This window comes from Maniola jurtina, chromosome 5 (assembly GCF_905333055.1).
Source record: "Maniola jurtina chromosome 5, ilManJurt1.1, whole genome shotgun sequence".
In the NCBI taxonomy this organism is placed as follows: domain Eukaryota; kingdom Metazoa; phylum Arthropoda; class Insecta; order Lepidoptera; family Nymphalidae; genus Maniola; species Maniola jurtina.
This window is the reverse complement of record NC_060033.1, coordinates 1,458,939-1,475,526: the sequence shown is the minus strand read 5'-3', so window position 1 is coordinate 1,475,526 and position 16,588 is coordinate 1,458,939. Positions and strand designations below refer to the sequence as shown.

Here is a 16,588-nt window from a genome sequence, read left to right as displayed (position 1 = left end):
CTAAAGGTCAGGAACACAAGTCTTTACTTTTAATCGGTTCACACGTTCACAAATTCACGGTTTTCGAATTTTTTCCATTACTTGTGCTATGATAAATTTCATGATTCTAGGTCAACGGGCTATAGGTTTTTATTCCGTTTTCTTGACATACGATAGACAGACAGACACTCAGATAACAAAGTGATTCTATAAGGGTTCCTTTTTTCCTTTTGAGTTGCGGAACCCTAAAACCATTTATAGAAAGTGCTGGTTCAGTCTCCTACATTGGTTGTGCATAATATAGGCACTCAAAATATGCATATTCACTCTTTTATAGACGCCTAGTTAATTTTGAGTAACAGGAAATGCGGCTGGCATAAGTGCTATCAAGATAACACATGTAACATCATATCTTATGGCAGATGACTAAAATCTCATCTTTATAAATAAAGCGAGTTACTATTGCATTGTCATCCACTTCCAACCTATTTTTATTTATATATTTCAAGCCGCTAGCTTATCAAGAAGTTAGCTTAAAATCGATTGCATTTGTAACAAACAGACAGACAAACAAACAAACAGACAGGCAGACAGACAAGAAAGCGAGTGAATACTGCATTGTCATCCAGTTCTAATCTATGTTTAAAATTTCAAGTCTCTAGCGCGTCGGGATGTCAGTTTAAGATTGAATGCAAAATTTGTATGGAACAGACAAACAAACAAACAACCAGACGGACAAGAAACCGAGTTATTAGGAAGTGCAAATAATAAAAAGAAAAACTGGCTAACTGATGACAGTAGCTTAAGCCTTTGAGGCTAGACACTTAAAATTTTGCATGTAGGTTCCTTTTATAACGTAGACCTCCATTAAAAATATAGAGAAAATCTAACGAGATTTAAGATTTTAATAATTCTATACTAACTCTGATTTTCAGGGGTAAAAAGTAGACTGAGTCCATCTCCGGGAGGAAAACTATCTCGGTATAAAACTTCGTCAAAATCTGTCAATAATATGGGTAGTGATAGTGCTGTTAGATGCTATAACATTTTTAGGATTAAGATTTTTTATACATAGGCATAATATTACATATTGGTCTCCTATATGCAGCATATTTTGCAAGTCATATACGATTAACTAGCAATCTTATAGCCTCGTAATAAAGTTCAATATAATGATACATTGTAAAGATACTTCTTCAAGAGAAGGGGGTGGGCAGAATTAACTATTTCTTGGGTATAAGTGGACACGCACCTATAAAATAATTTGCATTCGTACGTGAGACAACTTAGTAAACTGTTTTTTTTTTTAATTATTCTATCGATTGTTACTAAAAATGGAGTTAATTGTGAGTAATTAGTTATTTTAAGTTTTTGAGTTATAGTGATGGTGATTTGTGATTTTCTGTGAATAAAAAACCGGTTAAGTGCGAGTTGGACTCTCATACGAGGGGTTCCGTGCCATCGTACAAGAAATAAATCTTTTTTTTTTCAATTTTCATGGCGGCCATTTTGCAATCTTTATTATATGTTATTATAGTGGCGATAGAAACACATTCTGTGATCATTTATTTCAACTCTTGATCTATAACGGTTCATGAGATACAGCCCACTGACAGACAGACGGACGGATGGACAGCGGAGTCTTAGAATAGGTTCCCGTTGGCACCCTTTGGATACAGAACTCTAAAAAGTGAACTGCGTAGACTGTGCTGTTGGGAACTATGGCAGTGGGAAAATACCCGTACGTGACGTCTGCCATACTGTCTACCACTATAATTGTCCCTCAAGGTTTGATACCATAATAGGCATTCGATGACAAACTTATTATCTACCTAGGGTCGCTACATGTAGACGAATACGCAAGCACCTATTACTAATCCGATGTCCGTCCGTTTGTTCGTTTCCACAAAATTTCCACCTAATGTGTATTTCTATTGCCGCTATAAAACAAATATGTAATGAAAATTTCAAAATGGCCACCATGAACATTAAAAAAATTAAAGGTATTATTTCATGTACGGTGGTGCGAAACACTGTGTGCGATTCCGACTCTCACTTGACCGATTTTTTAACCATCGCTTTACGCTCAGATGTGTTTACGGAGGTTCCTTTCAATAAAATAATTTAGTGCCTAGAAAGAGTGAAAATGATTTTGCGTGTGAAGAGTCTATGCACGCGATCAAGATTCGCCATATCATGATAATTATAGCTTCAGTCAATGGGAGCAAAATGGACAATTTGTACCATTTTAATCTAAATAGTTACATAAAAGGAAAAGCTGGCTGACTGACTGACTGATTTATCAACGCACAGCTCGGGCTGTTTGGCATGCAGATAGATAGCTATTATGACGTAGACTCGCTAAGAAAAGATTTTTGGAAATTCATCCCCTAAGGGGGTAAAATAGAGATTCGTTTGTCGTCCACGCAGACTAAATCGTTGGCATAAGCAAGTCAGTATTATAAAACTTAACTATATTGACCATCCGCCGACTTTTTCCGTACGAGCTATGTAGGTACCTACTCTCAGAAACTACTGCAGAGATTTTCATTCGGATTCATCAATGGATAGGATGATTTTGCGACAGTTTAGGTGCACAATTTAGTGTAAATTGGACTAACTATGATGATAACCCAGGAGCTTTCCTGGTAAAAGATGTTTAAATATAAAAATCATATAATTGTCTCTCTCAAATAGTTATTCGTTAAATTTTCCAAGATTAAACTTACAGGACCAAAAATTTACCTACCTACTTACATAATTTAGAAATCCACCAAAAAACCAAGTCTGGATATTTTTGGAAGAAATAGATACGGAGCCCTAAAAAATAAAACATATTGAATTAGACTGACATTGCACGCTTAGAAGCTCTCAAATGACCAAGCAATAATTAGTAGACGTGACTTGCGGTACTTTTCGCACTTGACCGGATCGAAAGTTTACTTGAAAAAGTGATGTACGAAATTATGTGACATAACTAGTGTTTGCTGATATGACAAAACAGACGTAACGAAAAGTTAAATAATAAAAACCCTTCAACATGTTTTTTCTATGAAGTTCCTATGGAGTAGGTACAATCGTTTATGCTATAATATGCAATAGCTATTATGACGTAGACATCAGCTAAGAAAAGGTTTTTGAAACTTCAACCCCTAAGGGGTTGAAGGGGTTCCCCCCCCCCTAACAGGGGTTTGAAATCTTTGTGTCGACGCGAATGAAGTTGCAGTCATAAGCTAGTCCGTATATATAAAAGGAAAAGCTGAGCTTATTAATTATGACGTAGACATCCGTTAAGAAAAGGTTTTTGAAAATTCAACCCCTAAGGGGGTAAAACAGGGGTTTGAAATTAGTGTAGTCCACGCGGACGAAGTCGCGGGCATAAGCTAATTAACTAATAAATGCGTTCCATGTATGTGCGGAACCGTACATACTGCTTTGCATATACAAGTCCATTGTATAATACATATTATATACATATGCTGGTTCGGCTGACTCCAACAGCAACATAATTACCGGCAGCTAGGCTTGTTGACTAGGCATACCGAGTCATGTTATACTATGTATGTGTCCCTTCAAGTAAAATACGGATATGGAAGTCCATATGTACTCTAGTAATGGATGCGGGGTGGGTAACAATGATTGATTTTGCAACAATATTTCGCGTACACAGTTTTCCAATACAGAAATATGGCTAGGAGCGTCCGCGCGAACATAAATGGCACTTTCCTTTTCATTGCATATTCGTGTACGTGACATTATCTTTCCGCGTTACCAATGCGCTCATTTTAATAACATGTAATTTTGTGGCGGACGTCGAGTTGCCTGCAAAACTTTGCTATTACCTGCGATTCACTCGCATAAACTTGCCTATCAACCATCAACACACGATATATGAATCAATATCAATAAAACCAGCCAAATGCGAGTCAGACTCGCGCACCGAGGGTTCCGTACTCGAGTATTTTTTCCAACATTTTGCACGATAAATCAAAAACTATTAAAAATAAATAAAAAATCTGTTTTAGAATGTACAGGTAAATCCCTTTCATATGATACCCCACTTGGTTTAGTTATCTTACTTTGAAAATTGAAACACACAAACACAAACCCTAAAAATCGAATTAGCACCAATATTAAACATATACCTAATTCGTTTTCCGTCAAAGAAAGCTAATATAAACTTTATCTATCTCGAAAATCCTATAAATAACATATTAGCACCAGAAATGAGGTGAATGAGGAAATGAGGGACTTTACCTCAGAAGGAAAAAATCAATTATTTATTCATGTAGACAAAGTTGCAAGAAAATAAGGGTAAAAAGACTGCAAGGTCTACCCCGAGCAATATTTCATAGAAAAAACAAGTTTTATTAAAGCTAATAAGTTAATCCTCGTCGCCACGCAAGCGTTAACCAACATCAAAGGCGGCTTGATCACTCAACTTTTCTAATAAAGAAAGTTAGATTATATTTTTCATTACTTAGTTCAAAAATATGAAGAAATAGGAAATAACTTCATATTTCATTGCGGTTTTACCTCAGAATTCGATATAGGGTTATTTGAGGGATATACTTAAACAAGTTATTTTACTCCCACTTGCTCGGAAATTGAAACAAAACGTCAATCGGCTCTTTTTGGTACGCGACGGAACATTAACAAAATAATACGCCAGCAATTTCTATCACGACAGAAATAAAAATTGCTGAACAGTTTCATATTGCTGAATAAATTGGGTTTTGTTATTTTTTATCATAAAAGCCGAACGCGCATATCTCGGTTTCATATAAACGTTATTGTTTTCAAATTCAAAGCTTCCAATAGTCGTATTTTGCATATTACGGCCGCTAAAGGTCATAGGTGATTAGAGACACAAACCGCCGAACGACCAGCGTCGTTCGGCGTCCACTCATTGTCGACAGGTGGTCCACGAGTGGACGCCGAGTTGTTACTAGTAAACCTCGCGACATGAACGAATGGACATCGCATGGTCCACAAATTGATTAGTCTGTCAGCGATTGGCACTACAAGTAGGTCTTTAATGTCCCTAAGCATGACTCACTTGCGGGTAGCGCGCGGTCGACTCAGGACCCGCTCGTCAACGCAAAGCAAGCATGCGAGCAGACTCGTCTTGCGAGCGAGGCGATATGCTGACGCTACGGAGTTGCCGTAGTGAGTATAAATTAGGTGATCAGTCAATTGAAATGTTTTTTCTAGAAATCCATACCCATACTCCTTCTGGTGTCATCAGCGCTGGCTCAGTACGAAGGTTACAGCTTGGAGGGCTACGAAGGTTACCATCACAAGCCCATCATCCACCAAGCATCTGAAGAGCAACACAGCGAGGAATACGATCTGGACTACCATGTGAGTGAAATTGTACTTCTTTCGAAACGTGGTAGCCTAACCAACGTTCGATTATTTATTTATATTGATATCATATTAACTTTCTCGCTGTTCTAGATTCTAGAAGCTAGCATGAGATCCCAGTTATCAGTACTGGGTCAGCCTGAGTAAAGATTTTAGTGTTTTTGTAAGCATTCATTTTCAGCTTAGAGCTAGACAGTTGGTGACGTTTCACCTCTGTTTCTCGGATTCGGAAAGTATGAAAAGCCGTTGAAATTGCTGGTGCGACAGCTAGCCGATTCTGAAAAACTGGATCAATCATTATTAGAATCTCAATCGTTGTGATTGGTTGAATTTCTGTATTCTTGTTGCAATAATGAATTGTAATCAAAAGCAAGAGAGTATCATCCAATCAGAGGTGACTACGATCAAACTAGCTATCAAACTACCGCGGTAGGGCTCCTGGTTTCTCCCTGGTCGCCTGTCGGATTGAAGTCAGATGATTATAATGAGATGTAATGAGAGTACAGATAGTGCACCTGTATTTAGGCGTTCAATTGTGCACTTTAAACTGTCTACCATGATCGGCTACACTCCGTTGTGGCATGCCGTAATTCAGTCGGAACAATTTAGTTCAATAAAATGTTTCTCATTTCCAGGCGCACCCGAAATACTCTTTCGACTACTCAGTAAAGGACCCTCATACTGGTGACGACAAAGAACACTGGGAGACCAGAGATGGTGACAAAGTTAAAGGTAAGATTTGCCCATATATTCATCTGCCATCACAGTATAATGTAAACCTGAATAAAAATAAGTTCACCGTAACTAAAACAGGCGTAAAAACTCAACACAAACGTTGTGCACTTTCGTATTCAGACTTTACAAGTCAGAGCAAAGTCAAAGTACGCTCTTTAGATTTCAGTCTTAAATTAACATACCTTATGATTTTCCGATGCAAGAAGTATCCCACAAAGTTATAAACACATATATTCTATTATTGTAAACTAATAAACACAAGTTATTTTACCCTTTTTACTAATTATTTCATGTTAACAAAAAGACTAATATTATTAACAAAAACCATACGAGCGTCGGTTTCTTTCTTTTTCTTCTCACCGTTTTCTCGATACTAAAATGTTTTACAAAAATGTATTAAACCCTTCAAAAACATGTGTAAAACTATGGTCTATACTCTGCGAATTAAAGAGTATCTTGGCCATTCATTCTAAAAGTTGTCAGCTTAAAATATTAATACTATATCAAAAATGTCTTCAGGCTCATACACCCTAGTGGAGACCGACGGAACAAAACGCATTGTAGAATATGAGGCAGATGACAAGAACGGTTTCAACGCAATCGTCCACAAAATTGGCACTCCCAAAGAAGAACACGAAGAATACAAAGTGGCCAAACCAGTCTACGAGGAATACAAATTGGCCAAACCAGTCTTCGAGGAATACAAAGTGGCCAAACCAGTGTATGAGAACTACCAACACGAATATCAAGAAGAGGACAGCGGCTTTGTGCCGATCGTGGGTTATAAACACTGATTTAGAAAAGACTGGCATTTGTATATTGGTGCTAACTTGGTTGTACACGAAATTAAGTTTTCTACACATATAAAAGAACAAACTAACTGACTGACAAATCAACCGGTCAAACCGGTGGGTCTACTCCAGTTTGAGATTTTTCTATAGATTTTCACTACAATGTAGACTGTTACCACCACCACCACGACCAGTAAATTCTAAGTAGTAAAAACTTCAACGGGATTTCAAACCCCTTATTCCACGCATAGTCGCAGGAAAATGCTTAGTTAACAGAACTAAAAACCATATCCTCCTTTTCCACAGTTGCAACACGATATCCACTTTTTTGATTTATCTTTTTACAAAATATGACAGTAAAACTTATAGCTAACCTCTGTGCAAGTCTTGCCCACGTGGAATAGTATCCAGAATACTGGCTGAATTCCTGCCCTGAACAGCCAGGCTGATTCTTTAGCTGGCTCATTTTGTTCCGACGACGTATATTTCTTTGATTATTTTCATTCCATTCCCACTTCTGATCTAGGTAGTTAGTCAATACTTTGTATTCGTTGGTATCTACAGTATTTTCATTACAATTTTTTTCATGTACAACCATTTCAACACTATGTACAATATTTAAAATTAAAACGAATTACTTATTAGACAATTTTCCACTTATTATAACTATAAAAATCAGTATTAATATAATATCTCCCCTACAGGTTGAGCCAACACAAGCCAATGTGGTAGATAAATGCATTAATTAAATGATTGGCAAATGAACCACTATGTTAACATCGTAGTAGGATGCAGATAGCTTTATGCATTTTTAAACGTTGGTTCATAGACTGACGATAGGAACAAACATTGGTGTATGTTGGTTTAAAATGTAGGATAGGGTACCATTTTGTTGTTTAATTAAGTCTTACTTGTAAACGGTTTGTCGATAAACTTACGCGGCCTTACCACAAAAAAATTAAACGCTAAAACGTGTTTAGTTTAAGCCTGACATAATATTTGCAGAAACTGTCCAAACGTAAATAGATTCGTTAGAAGAAAAGGCACCTTCTAGACAAGCGCGCTCCACCTTTGGCTGCATCATCACCTACTTTGGTGTGATAGCAGTCGTGCATGCCTATTTATTTTAAAAATGTGATCCTATAAGGGTTCCGTTTTTCCTTTTGAGGTACGGAACCCTAAAATCCAGTCAATTGTGAGTCGGACTTGCACTCGAAGGTTCCGTACCATCTTACAAGACATACTTAACACTTTTATGTAGAACACTGAAAGTTAATGACGGACTGCGCCATCTATATGTGATTTAGTAAATTAATTTTTTCGTGAACACATTTTTTTTGTGATGTAACCACCAGTTCACGGTTTTCGGTTTTTTTTCCTTTACTTGTGCTACAAGACCTACCTTCTTGCCTAATTTTATGATTCTAGGTCAACGAGAAGTACCCTATAGGTTTTCTTAACATGCACGACTGACACAGATAGACAGACAGACAATAAAGTGATCCTATAAGAAATCTAAAAAGAAACATTCTTAATTGTTTTTGTGGTAAAGTCGACTAAATTTAAGTGATTAGTAAATTTTATTTGATCGCTAATTTTCAAAATTAGTGGCGTATATAGAATATGTATGAAATCACATATCTTAAAGAACTTTGCTTTGTTATCTATTACTTGCTAAGTAGACTCATTTATTTTAAAGTATTTTTGGTTGTATGAAAGTGAGTAATTCTTGTGGGTATTTATTAAGTAACACTTCGCTTTAAATAATAATAAGAAAAATTGTTGTTTTTCTTAAATTCGATGAGACTGTACCATGTTATTGCTTTTGTAGTTAATAAGAATTGTACAAAAACGACATGAAATAAACCTTTTTTTGTGTTTAAATTACTGTTTTCATGTAAATCTCCCCCTTTCTTCGTAATCGGATCATAATTTAAAATGGATCTTACTGTATATGGAGAACATGCATAGTGCGCGACAGGTTGAGAAGGCAACCGGGGGCGCACAGCCCCCGCGCTAACCCGCTGCGGGTGAGTGCGGGTATGCGGGGCGTCCGCCGCCTCATACCCCGATTGCCAACTCAACCTGTCGCGTACTATAATGCCATTGGTCCTAGTCTCACGACGATTAAAAAGTCACCTTCTGCTTGAGGCCTTTTGGCTTCAGTGTGAGGTGAGGTGTACAAAACTTTGAAAGACATTTTTTCCTTCTTTCTACACAGTAGAGAAAACTTCTTTAGCGCGATTGAGGATCTACGGCAAGATATTAGAGACCCTGTGGCGACATCCAGTTCCTGTATGTGGAGACCGTCAGTGTAAATGTGATTGCCTTACCTCTGCGCGAGCGCTAGCTTGAGGCGGTCGTTCTCGTACCGCAGCTGCTGCTCTGTGGAGTCCGCATTGGAGGTGTCGGGCGGCGCGCCGGCCGACGCCAGCGGGCCTCGCGGCGCGCGACCCACCGTGGCGTAGCCTCCCTGAGACAAGGAGTTCATTCAGCGACTTTTTTTAGTACAAACAAGATAAAGTCAAACAACACTAAAACCCGTCTACTATACCCCTGCTGAAAGATAGCGGTAAATATAGTAAAATTGTTTTTCTGCCGTTTGGTGTATTTTAACATCGTACCTTATTTGTATTTATGAACTCTGAATTTTATTCCTCTTTCATTTGATATCCCACTCCATACAATAGCAGAATATTTTTTTTTGGAAACCCTCGCTTTTTTGGATGTAATATCCGTCAGGTCGATTTTTTGTAGTATAAAATGTAGTCAAATGTATGTCATGTATGTATGTCAAATAAAGTCAATATAGAATAGTCAAAAATTCAGTACCACCGATTTAAATTTTGCAATATATCCGCAGCTTTAAACCAATTTTACCTAAGCGCTTTGTTTCGTCACTCAAATCAAGTTCTATTAACGTTGGTAAAATGTAAAATCTTATACTAAGCCTACAAGTACCTGAAGTGTGGACGAAACAGAATGTGCTCGTTGGTGCACCATCATTTCGTCGTTTTCCGCTGGTTTCGGCTGCAACAAATTACATTCATTAATACAAGGAATTTATTCATTCAAGGCCGATGCTGAACAGGCACAACCTCGGTGCACCTGGAAAAGTGTTGAACAAATAATCCAGATAACCCAAGACACCAGCAAAAATGATTTAACAATAAAGGAGGGCGTTGTAGCACTACTTGCGCGGGCGACAGGGCTCCTAGCAAGGGACTAGCCGTGGCGGAGGCGACGGGCATGGCGGCGCCCGAACCGTTGGTCGTTTTAGGCGTCGTACTGCCGCGCCTGTATAGCCCTTACGGTGGGAAGTAGCTGAGATGGACGGAATTTAGTAAGGAGGGTGTTGTACCACTACCTGCGCGGGCGACAGGGCTGGGGGCTCGTCCCCCGCGGGCGCCCTGGCTGCTAGCAAGGGACTGGCCGTGGCGGAGGCGACGGGCGTGGCGGCGCCCGAACCGTTGGTCGTTTTAGCCGTCGCGCCGCACTGCTGCGCCTGTATAGCCTCCTTTACTTCTTGGAACTTCTCGATGAACTGAAAAAGAACAAAAATATTAGTTCGTGTGACTATTACGCGCGGTTTAAGTAAAACTTATGGCGCGCGAGTCTTATTTTTGCAAATAAGTCGAGATTTTTTTGTGATGACTTCATGATCAATTTTTTTGTGATTCGCCATTATTCCCTGGTTAAACACTGCTAAGCGTACAAGGACAAAGAAGTGCTTACCTTTCCCAGTTCTGCTTCGGAAGCGAAGCCCAGCCCGTAAACAGTGTTGGCGCGCACGTCGCTCCACTGCCCGAACTTCTGTGATGTCTTCGTGAACGTCATGTTCGCCGTTATGGTGCTGTTTATTACCGCCTGCAACAAGGATTTACTGGAATTTTAATAACAAGGTTTTCGAGAATCGTTAACGGGGCATAATTAAGCGTGATATACACCTTAAGTGGATTAATTTGTTCAAGGCCTTAAGTCATAAATTGTGGGGGCACTGACTACTGAGGTTAAGATCTATATATAGAACGTACTCATCGTAAATAAATGGTTTTACTGACCAGATAAACAAATAATATAAACAAGATAGATAGATAAATAGAAGTCTTTATTGCACACAAAAACATGTAAACAAACAACACAGAAGGAAGAAAACACAAAAAACAATTGTGTGCAAAGGCGGCTTTACTGCTAAGAGCAATCTCTACCAGGCAACCTTTGCTGAATGAAGAAGCTAGTGTTGGATGATGAATGATTGAACACAGATAAATGACTACCTATTTATAAAAAAAAAGACTTATAAAGTTTAGACATTGTAAATAACAGAAAGCCATAAGCCAAATAGACGGTCGCAGTCGCACGCCTGTCTCGCATTTGTCTCGCGTCTTTGTCTCGAGTGTCTTGCTTCTCTACCACGCGACTTGTCGCGTTGCAAACCACCACCTTTATACTGCATGCATCGTCACTTGACTGCGATCTAACCTGGTTCAACACTGGTTGAACGACCAGCAACACAACCAGGCTGGTTGTACGAAGTAAGATACAGTCAACGAACATATATGAATGAAATTAAAATAAAACGTTTCGTATGAACTATGAAGCAATTTTTAAAATTTATTTCATATTCGCTCGCGAGTATAGCACATTTTAAATGGGATGTACGAGTAATTGGTACTTGGGTTCTCGTTACCGTAGAGAAATCCTTTGTTAAAGCACCTATGATGGAACCGGCGGAGCGCTTGTAGGGTAGCGATATCATATACGTACGATATTCGTTTCATTATTATAATATTTTATAGCACACACTTTGTAAGCAAAATCATTTTCTACAGACTATGTGAGTGTACGAGTAAATTTTACGGTATATTGTGTTGTATAATAATGTACTAAAACTACAATGTACAGAGACGACCTTCAATCACAGAATACTTAATAGTACCTTCCAAGTACAGAAGAATCACGCCGCATAGACGTTTAAACAAATAGCGACTCTTGTAACGAAATAACGTGCAAAACAGTTATTACTCTTAATTAATTCTTCTTTTTACCCCCAGTTCTTAATTTTCTTAATTTGTGGTTACATTACTAAATCACATATCATAGATGGCTCTGTCCGTCATTAATTTGCAGCGTTGTACGGAACAGTTCGTGTGCGAGTGCGACTCACAGTTGACCAGTGTTTTTTGATATCTCCACGCTTAAGAGTTTTTATTTTAGTATCGAGCAGTCTAAAATGCATTAGCAAACCATTAACACGGGTCTATTCGTAGTACGTTACAAGCAAACGTAGTTTGGCTCTCACTAACCCCCTACCCAAAAAGAGGGGTGTTATAAGTTTGACGTGTGTATCTGTGTATCTGTCTGTGGCATCGTAGCTCCTAAACTAATGAACCGATTTTAACTTAGTTGTTTTTGTTTGAAAGGTGGCTCTTGATCGAGACTGTTCTTAGCTATAATCCAAGAAAATCGGTTCAGCCGTTTGAAAGTTATCAGCTCTTTTCTAGTTACTGTAACCTTCACTTGTCGGGGGTGTTATAATTTTTTAATTTACACTTGTTTGTAAGTATGTATATTAATTGATCAAATTCGATGAAATTTTGTAAATACGTTAGAGGAACTTCTCTATCCGTAGTTTTTCGGATTTCCGTGAAAGTATTTTGTTATAAAGTTACACAGGCTCAATGATTTACCTACATACAAATCATTAAACCTGTGTAACCACATACAAAAACATTGTTATTAGAATGAGTCTACAACATTGTAATAAAAATAAAAAATAAACAATTAAACTTTTACAAGTATTTTTGTATCTAGTTTGATTGGTTAATATTCAAATGAGAATGAAATTACGTTTGTACGGAGCGAGTAACGGAGAGACCATTTTACGTGTTCACGAAACCTGGGAACCGTCAAGTTTGATGTATAGCACCAGACATCGCTTATGAAGAATTAACAGGGCTCTCTCCGTCACTTACTCCATACAATCGTAGTTCCAATTTCATTTGAATATTAAGCAACCAAAGTCTATGAAATTTTGCAGACATATTCTAGAAACTAATATCTGTGCCTGTGGTGTTTTAGATTTTTCTAAAAATATGTAGTTTTAAAATTACAGGGGCTCAAAGATTTGTATGTGAATTTTTAAGACCGCGTGCCTTTGAAACCGAATATTTTAACAGAAATCTGGAAAACCACAGGCATAGATATTAGTTTCTAGAATATGTCTGCAAAATTTCATGGACTTTGGTTGATTAATATTCAAATGAAATTGGAACTACGTTTGTATGGAGTGAGTGACGGAGAGACTCCTCTTAAGACGCATTTACACAGGCGTCTGCTTTCTTATGTAACGATGCGGAACGTTAACGTATGATCGATTTGTGCTGCTCCGTGCACTGCAATAATTCACAAGTTTCACTTACGCCGCGTTCCCACTATGTCGTCACCGTAATTTATCGCTGTTGTTTTGTATGAAAGAGTCGTGGACGACAGTAAGTCGTGCCGTCGTATATGTGAACACCTCCATTTAACTAGTGGTTCGCCCCAAACTAAAACCTCACGGTGTCCCATAATTCCCATAAGATAATTTTTTTTTTTAATTATATACTGTGATAGTTCACTCTTAACATTAGACGCAAAACGAGCTAAAGAGTTACTGGAGATGCTTCGTCGAAGACTTTCGCCTGTTAAAATGCTGAGAGCAATAGTGCAAGAAGTTCGCTTCAATATTGTTTATTGTGAAGTTATGTTAAAAATACTGATGCCCATTAAAAATGAAACCTTGTTTCAGTATACATATTGTTTAAATTTGAAGTAATTACGTTCAATAATTCACAAGTTATAAGGCTGTGACAGACGGACGGACGGACAGACAGACATGTGCAATTTCACTCAAGTAGACCTCTAAGCTGCACGATTTTTTATCGTCACGCCAGTGCGAACGCGCCCTTACAACGTGTGCTGTGATGTCGAAACTGGTTAAGAGGCTATTTGCACACCTAAAATGTAAACAAGTAGCGTTTCGCTGAAATTATTAACTAAAAAAATCTTACTCTAGGAGATCTAAAGGACAGGGCAAATCGCATTGCTTACGCGTTTGTACCGCCGACCTTTCGGAATTCAATCCGCTCCTCAACCGTTGAGCTATCGAGGCTCAACGGATAATTCAACTAAAAAGCTAAAATATACCTAGTCTATTCTGAAGTTGTTTATGCCTAAAATTGAAACATGAATCATAGTTGTCTCAAGTCTCAACTGATTGAATAACCACTGCTCAACATATTTCGTCGGTGTTCCCACTAAAATAGATTAACAAGGGTTATTCAAGGGGTGACCAATAAATTCCTGAAAGGCCGGCAACGCATTGGCAGTTCTTCTGGTATTGCAAATGTTCATGGGCGGCGGCAATCAGGGCCCTATTTTATTCAAAATAATTTTATTCAATTAAACTTTTACAAGTGCTTTTGAATCGTCAAAATAATCTACCACTGGTTCGAAATGCCGTTCCTACCGTCAAGAACCAGCAAGAAACTCAGCAACTGAAACTTCAACCCTTTTTTATAAAACCCGACAAGTCTACAATTTGTAAGATTTTCATTGTTACTTGTAAATTTTTATGAAACGCAGAAATGCAACAATTTGACAAACTTTTTGGTGACTCAAAATGGTTCACGACCACTGAGGTTTTTGGCTCTATCATTTGTATGGGGTTACGTAACAGAGAGAGCGATATACTAACTTCTTTCCGTAGATAAGAGTATAGTAAAATAAATAAGCAAATCCTGTCTGGTTTAAATACCGGGAACATGCCAGCACGAAGCACATTGCCACTAACCCTGAACGTTTGTTGTATCTTGCTATAGCTATAAAGTAGTTTAATTGTGAGCATTGCTTTATAACAAAGCATAATAAATCTAGACATACATCACAGACCTACCTACCTGTCCTGCCTACTCGTATACACCGTTTTTAGACCCGCCAAATGAATCGGTAGTACAATTCGTTCACCTTGAGATAGCAGAAGTTTTTGTTTGTAAAACGAAACTCAGAGAATGCTTCGATGATTTTGTTAAAGGGTCAGATTTCAAAGCATTGTTGAATTCATTGATGTAGGAATTAAACTGGCTTACTACTTTAAAAATTTAATAAAAACTGGATGGATTAGGGCTTGCTACATTCGCGACAATATCTTCGAGATATTAAATGACAATTTTATAAACATCTAGGCCCTTGCTGATAAAAAATTTAACACACTGCTTACATATTATTAGGTACATACCATATAAAATACTTCAGTCAAAACCATGTATAATCATGATTTTAGCCAGAGGACTTCCTCAGGCCTTTACCTATGAGTCACACTATATCCGGTCCTCAGCCTTCCTCATCCAGACACTTCTCTCTATAGCGATAGTCCATCTTGCGGGAGACTGCCCCACACCACGGTTACTCGTTTATGGTCTCCAGTCACCACTTTCCACTCAAGGACCCATGTAAATTGCATTGTTATGTTTATTATAGTTCTAAGGCCTTGATTAGTTAAGGAAGCGAATTTCACGCTCGCTACGCTCATGGTATAGGACTGTGATGATTTCTTAGTTACCTTGCTGCGTTCATGATGCGGTATATGTTGCGCGAGGAGTCCTAGACGAAAGACGCCGGTATCCACGGCGTCTCGTCTTGAACTCTATACTGCATATGACAATGTTTACCTCAGTGCCTTCTACGCTGATGATGCAGTAAGGTGGCGCGAGGAGGCCTTTTTTTAATTTACAGACTATTGCTTGGGTGCAATCAGACCTGCTAGCAAGTGATGTTACAGCCTAAGAAGCGGTTGCCTAGAAGTTGCCCATTCACTCTTGACTTGAAGGTACCCATATTAAAAGTAGAAGGGAAAACTGATGCCGGAAGGATGCAGGAATCGTAGAACAAAGGCACAGACAACGCAGCCGAACTGGCTGACATCCACGAGCGCTTCGTCTTGAGCTGTATACTGCATATGACAGTGTTTACCTCGGTACCTTCTACGCTGATGATGCAGTAAGGTACAGACTAGCGCTTGGCTGCAATCAGAGCTGCTAGCAAGTGATGATGCAGCCTAAGAAGCGCTTGCCTAGAAGTTACCTTGGTGCCTTCGACGCTGATGATGCGGTACAGGTTGCGCGAGGAGTCGTAGAAGAAGGACACCGACACCGCAGCCGAACTAGCTGACATCCACGAGCGCTTCGTCTTGGGGTCTATGTGAAACACGTGCGCCTTGCACGTGAAAATCGGCTGCTCTCTGTAACAGATAACATTTTAAAGTAAAATACACGGCTGATACGTGGACCATAAATTGTCCGGAGAAATAGACGCACCAGAGGTGGGTGGTGGAGACACTAATGAATAAGCTGGATGAATACAAAGTACATAATTCGAGGTTTGTGTAACCCGAATAATAAATAGATTGTGTATCCCAGAAATACTTAGATTGAGATCTATAGAGCGTACTTTAACTTTGCTTAGACTTAAATTTCGGTTAACACGGGATAAATTTATGTCAGCGATATAACGGTGTCTCATTTTAACACTTTTAAATCTAAGCAAAGTCAAAGTACTCTCTATAGATCTCGACCTTAGTGTACTTAGTATAGGGATTTCACTGGTCTAAAAGTGTGTCTATCCTTGTCACAATATTCTCTGCGAGAAGAAACGAGGCTAATTTTGTATGTGTCGAT

The 16,588-nt window shown here is 38.6% G+C and overlaps 2 protein-coding genes across 3 annotated transcripts in view; one reads left to right on the top strand and one right to left on the bottom strand.

The window, feature by feature from the left end:
• Positions 1-16,588, bottom strand: part of LOC123865472 (homer protein homolog 2) — a 43,234-nt gene that overhangs the window by 16,733 nt on the left and 9,913 nt on the right. The window contains exons 2-6 of one of the 2 annotated variants that reach the window (XM_045906520.1): positions 15,996-16,152; positions 10,608-10,739; positions 10,237-10,416; positions 9,834-9,902; positions 9,206-9,345 (exon numbers count right to left, since the gene is read on the bottom strand). In XM_045906520.1, the coding sequence (XP_045762476.1) occupies positions 9,206-9,345; positions 9,834-9,902; positions 10,237-10,416; positions 10,608-10,739; positions 15,996-16,152 (678 nt within the window). The remainder of the gene's footprint in view (positions 1-9,205; positions 9,346-9,833; positions 9,903-10,236; positions 10,417-10,607; positions 10,740-15,995; positions 16,153-16,588) is intronic. The other variant, XM_045906521.1, reaches the window with a different exon arrangement.
• LOC123865485 (cuticle protein 7-like) lies at positions 1,275-8,002 on the top strand. The gene is made up of 4 exons (XM_045906545.1): positions 1,275-1,325; positions 5,194-5,343; positions 5,982-6,078; positions 6,601-8,002. The coding sequence occupies exons 1-4, from the start codon at positions 1,314-1,316 to the stop codon at positions 6,873-6,875; spliced, it is 534 nt and encodes a 177-aa protein (XP_045762501.1). The 5' UTR covers positions 1,275-1,313; the 3' UTR covers positions 6,876-8,002.

Excerpts from the sequence above, each read along its gene's own strand:
- LOC123865485 (XM_045906545.1), top strand. Across the intron at positions 5,344-5,981 it reads AATACGATCTGGACTACCAT|GCGCACCCGAAATACTCTTT; the intron begins GTGAGTGAAATT and ends TCTCATTTCCAG. Across the intron at positions 6,079-6,600 it reads AGATGGTGACAAAGTTAAAG|GCTCATACACCCTAGTGGAG; the intron begins GTAAGATTTGCC and ends AAATGTCTTCAG.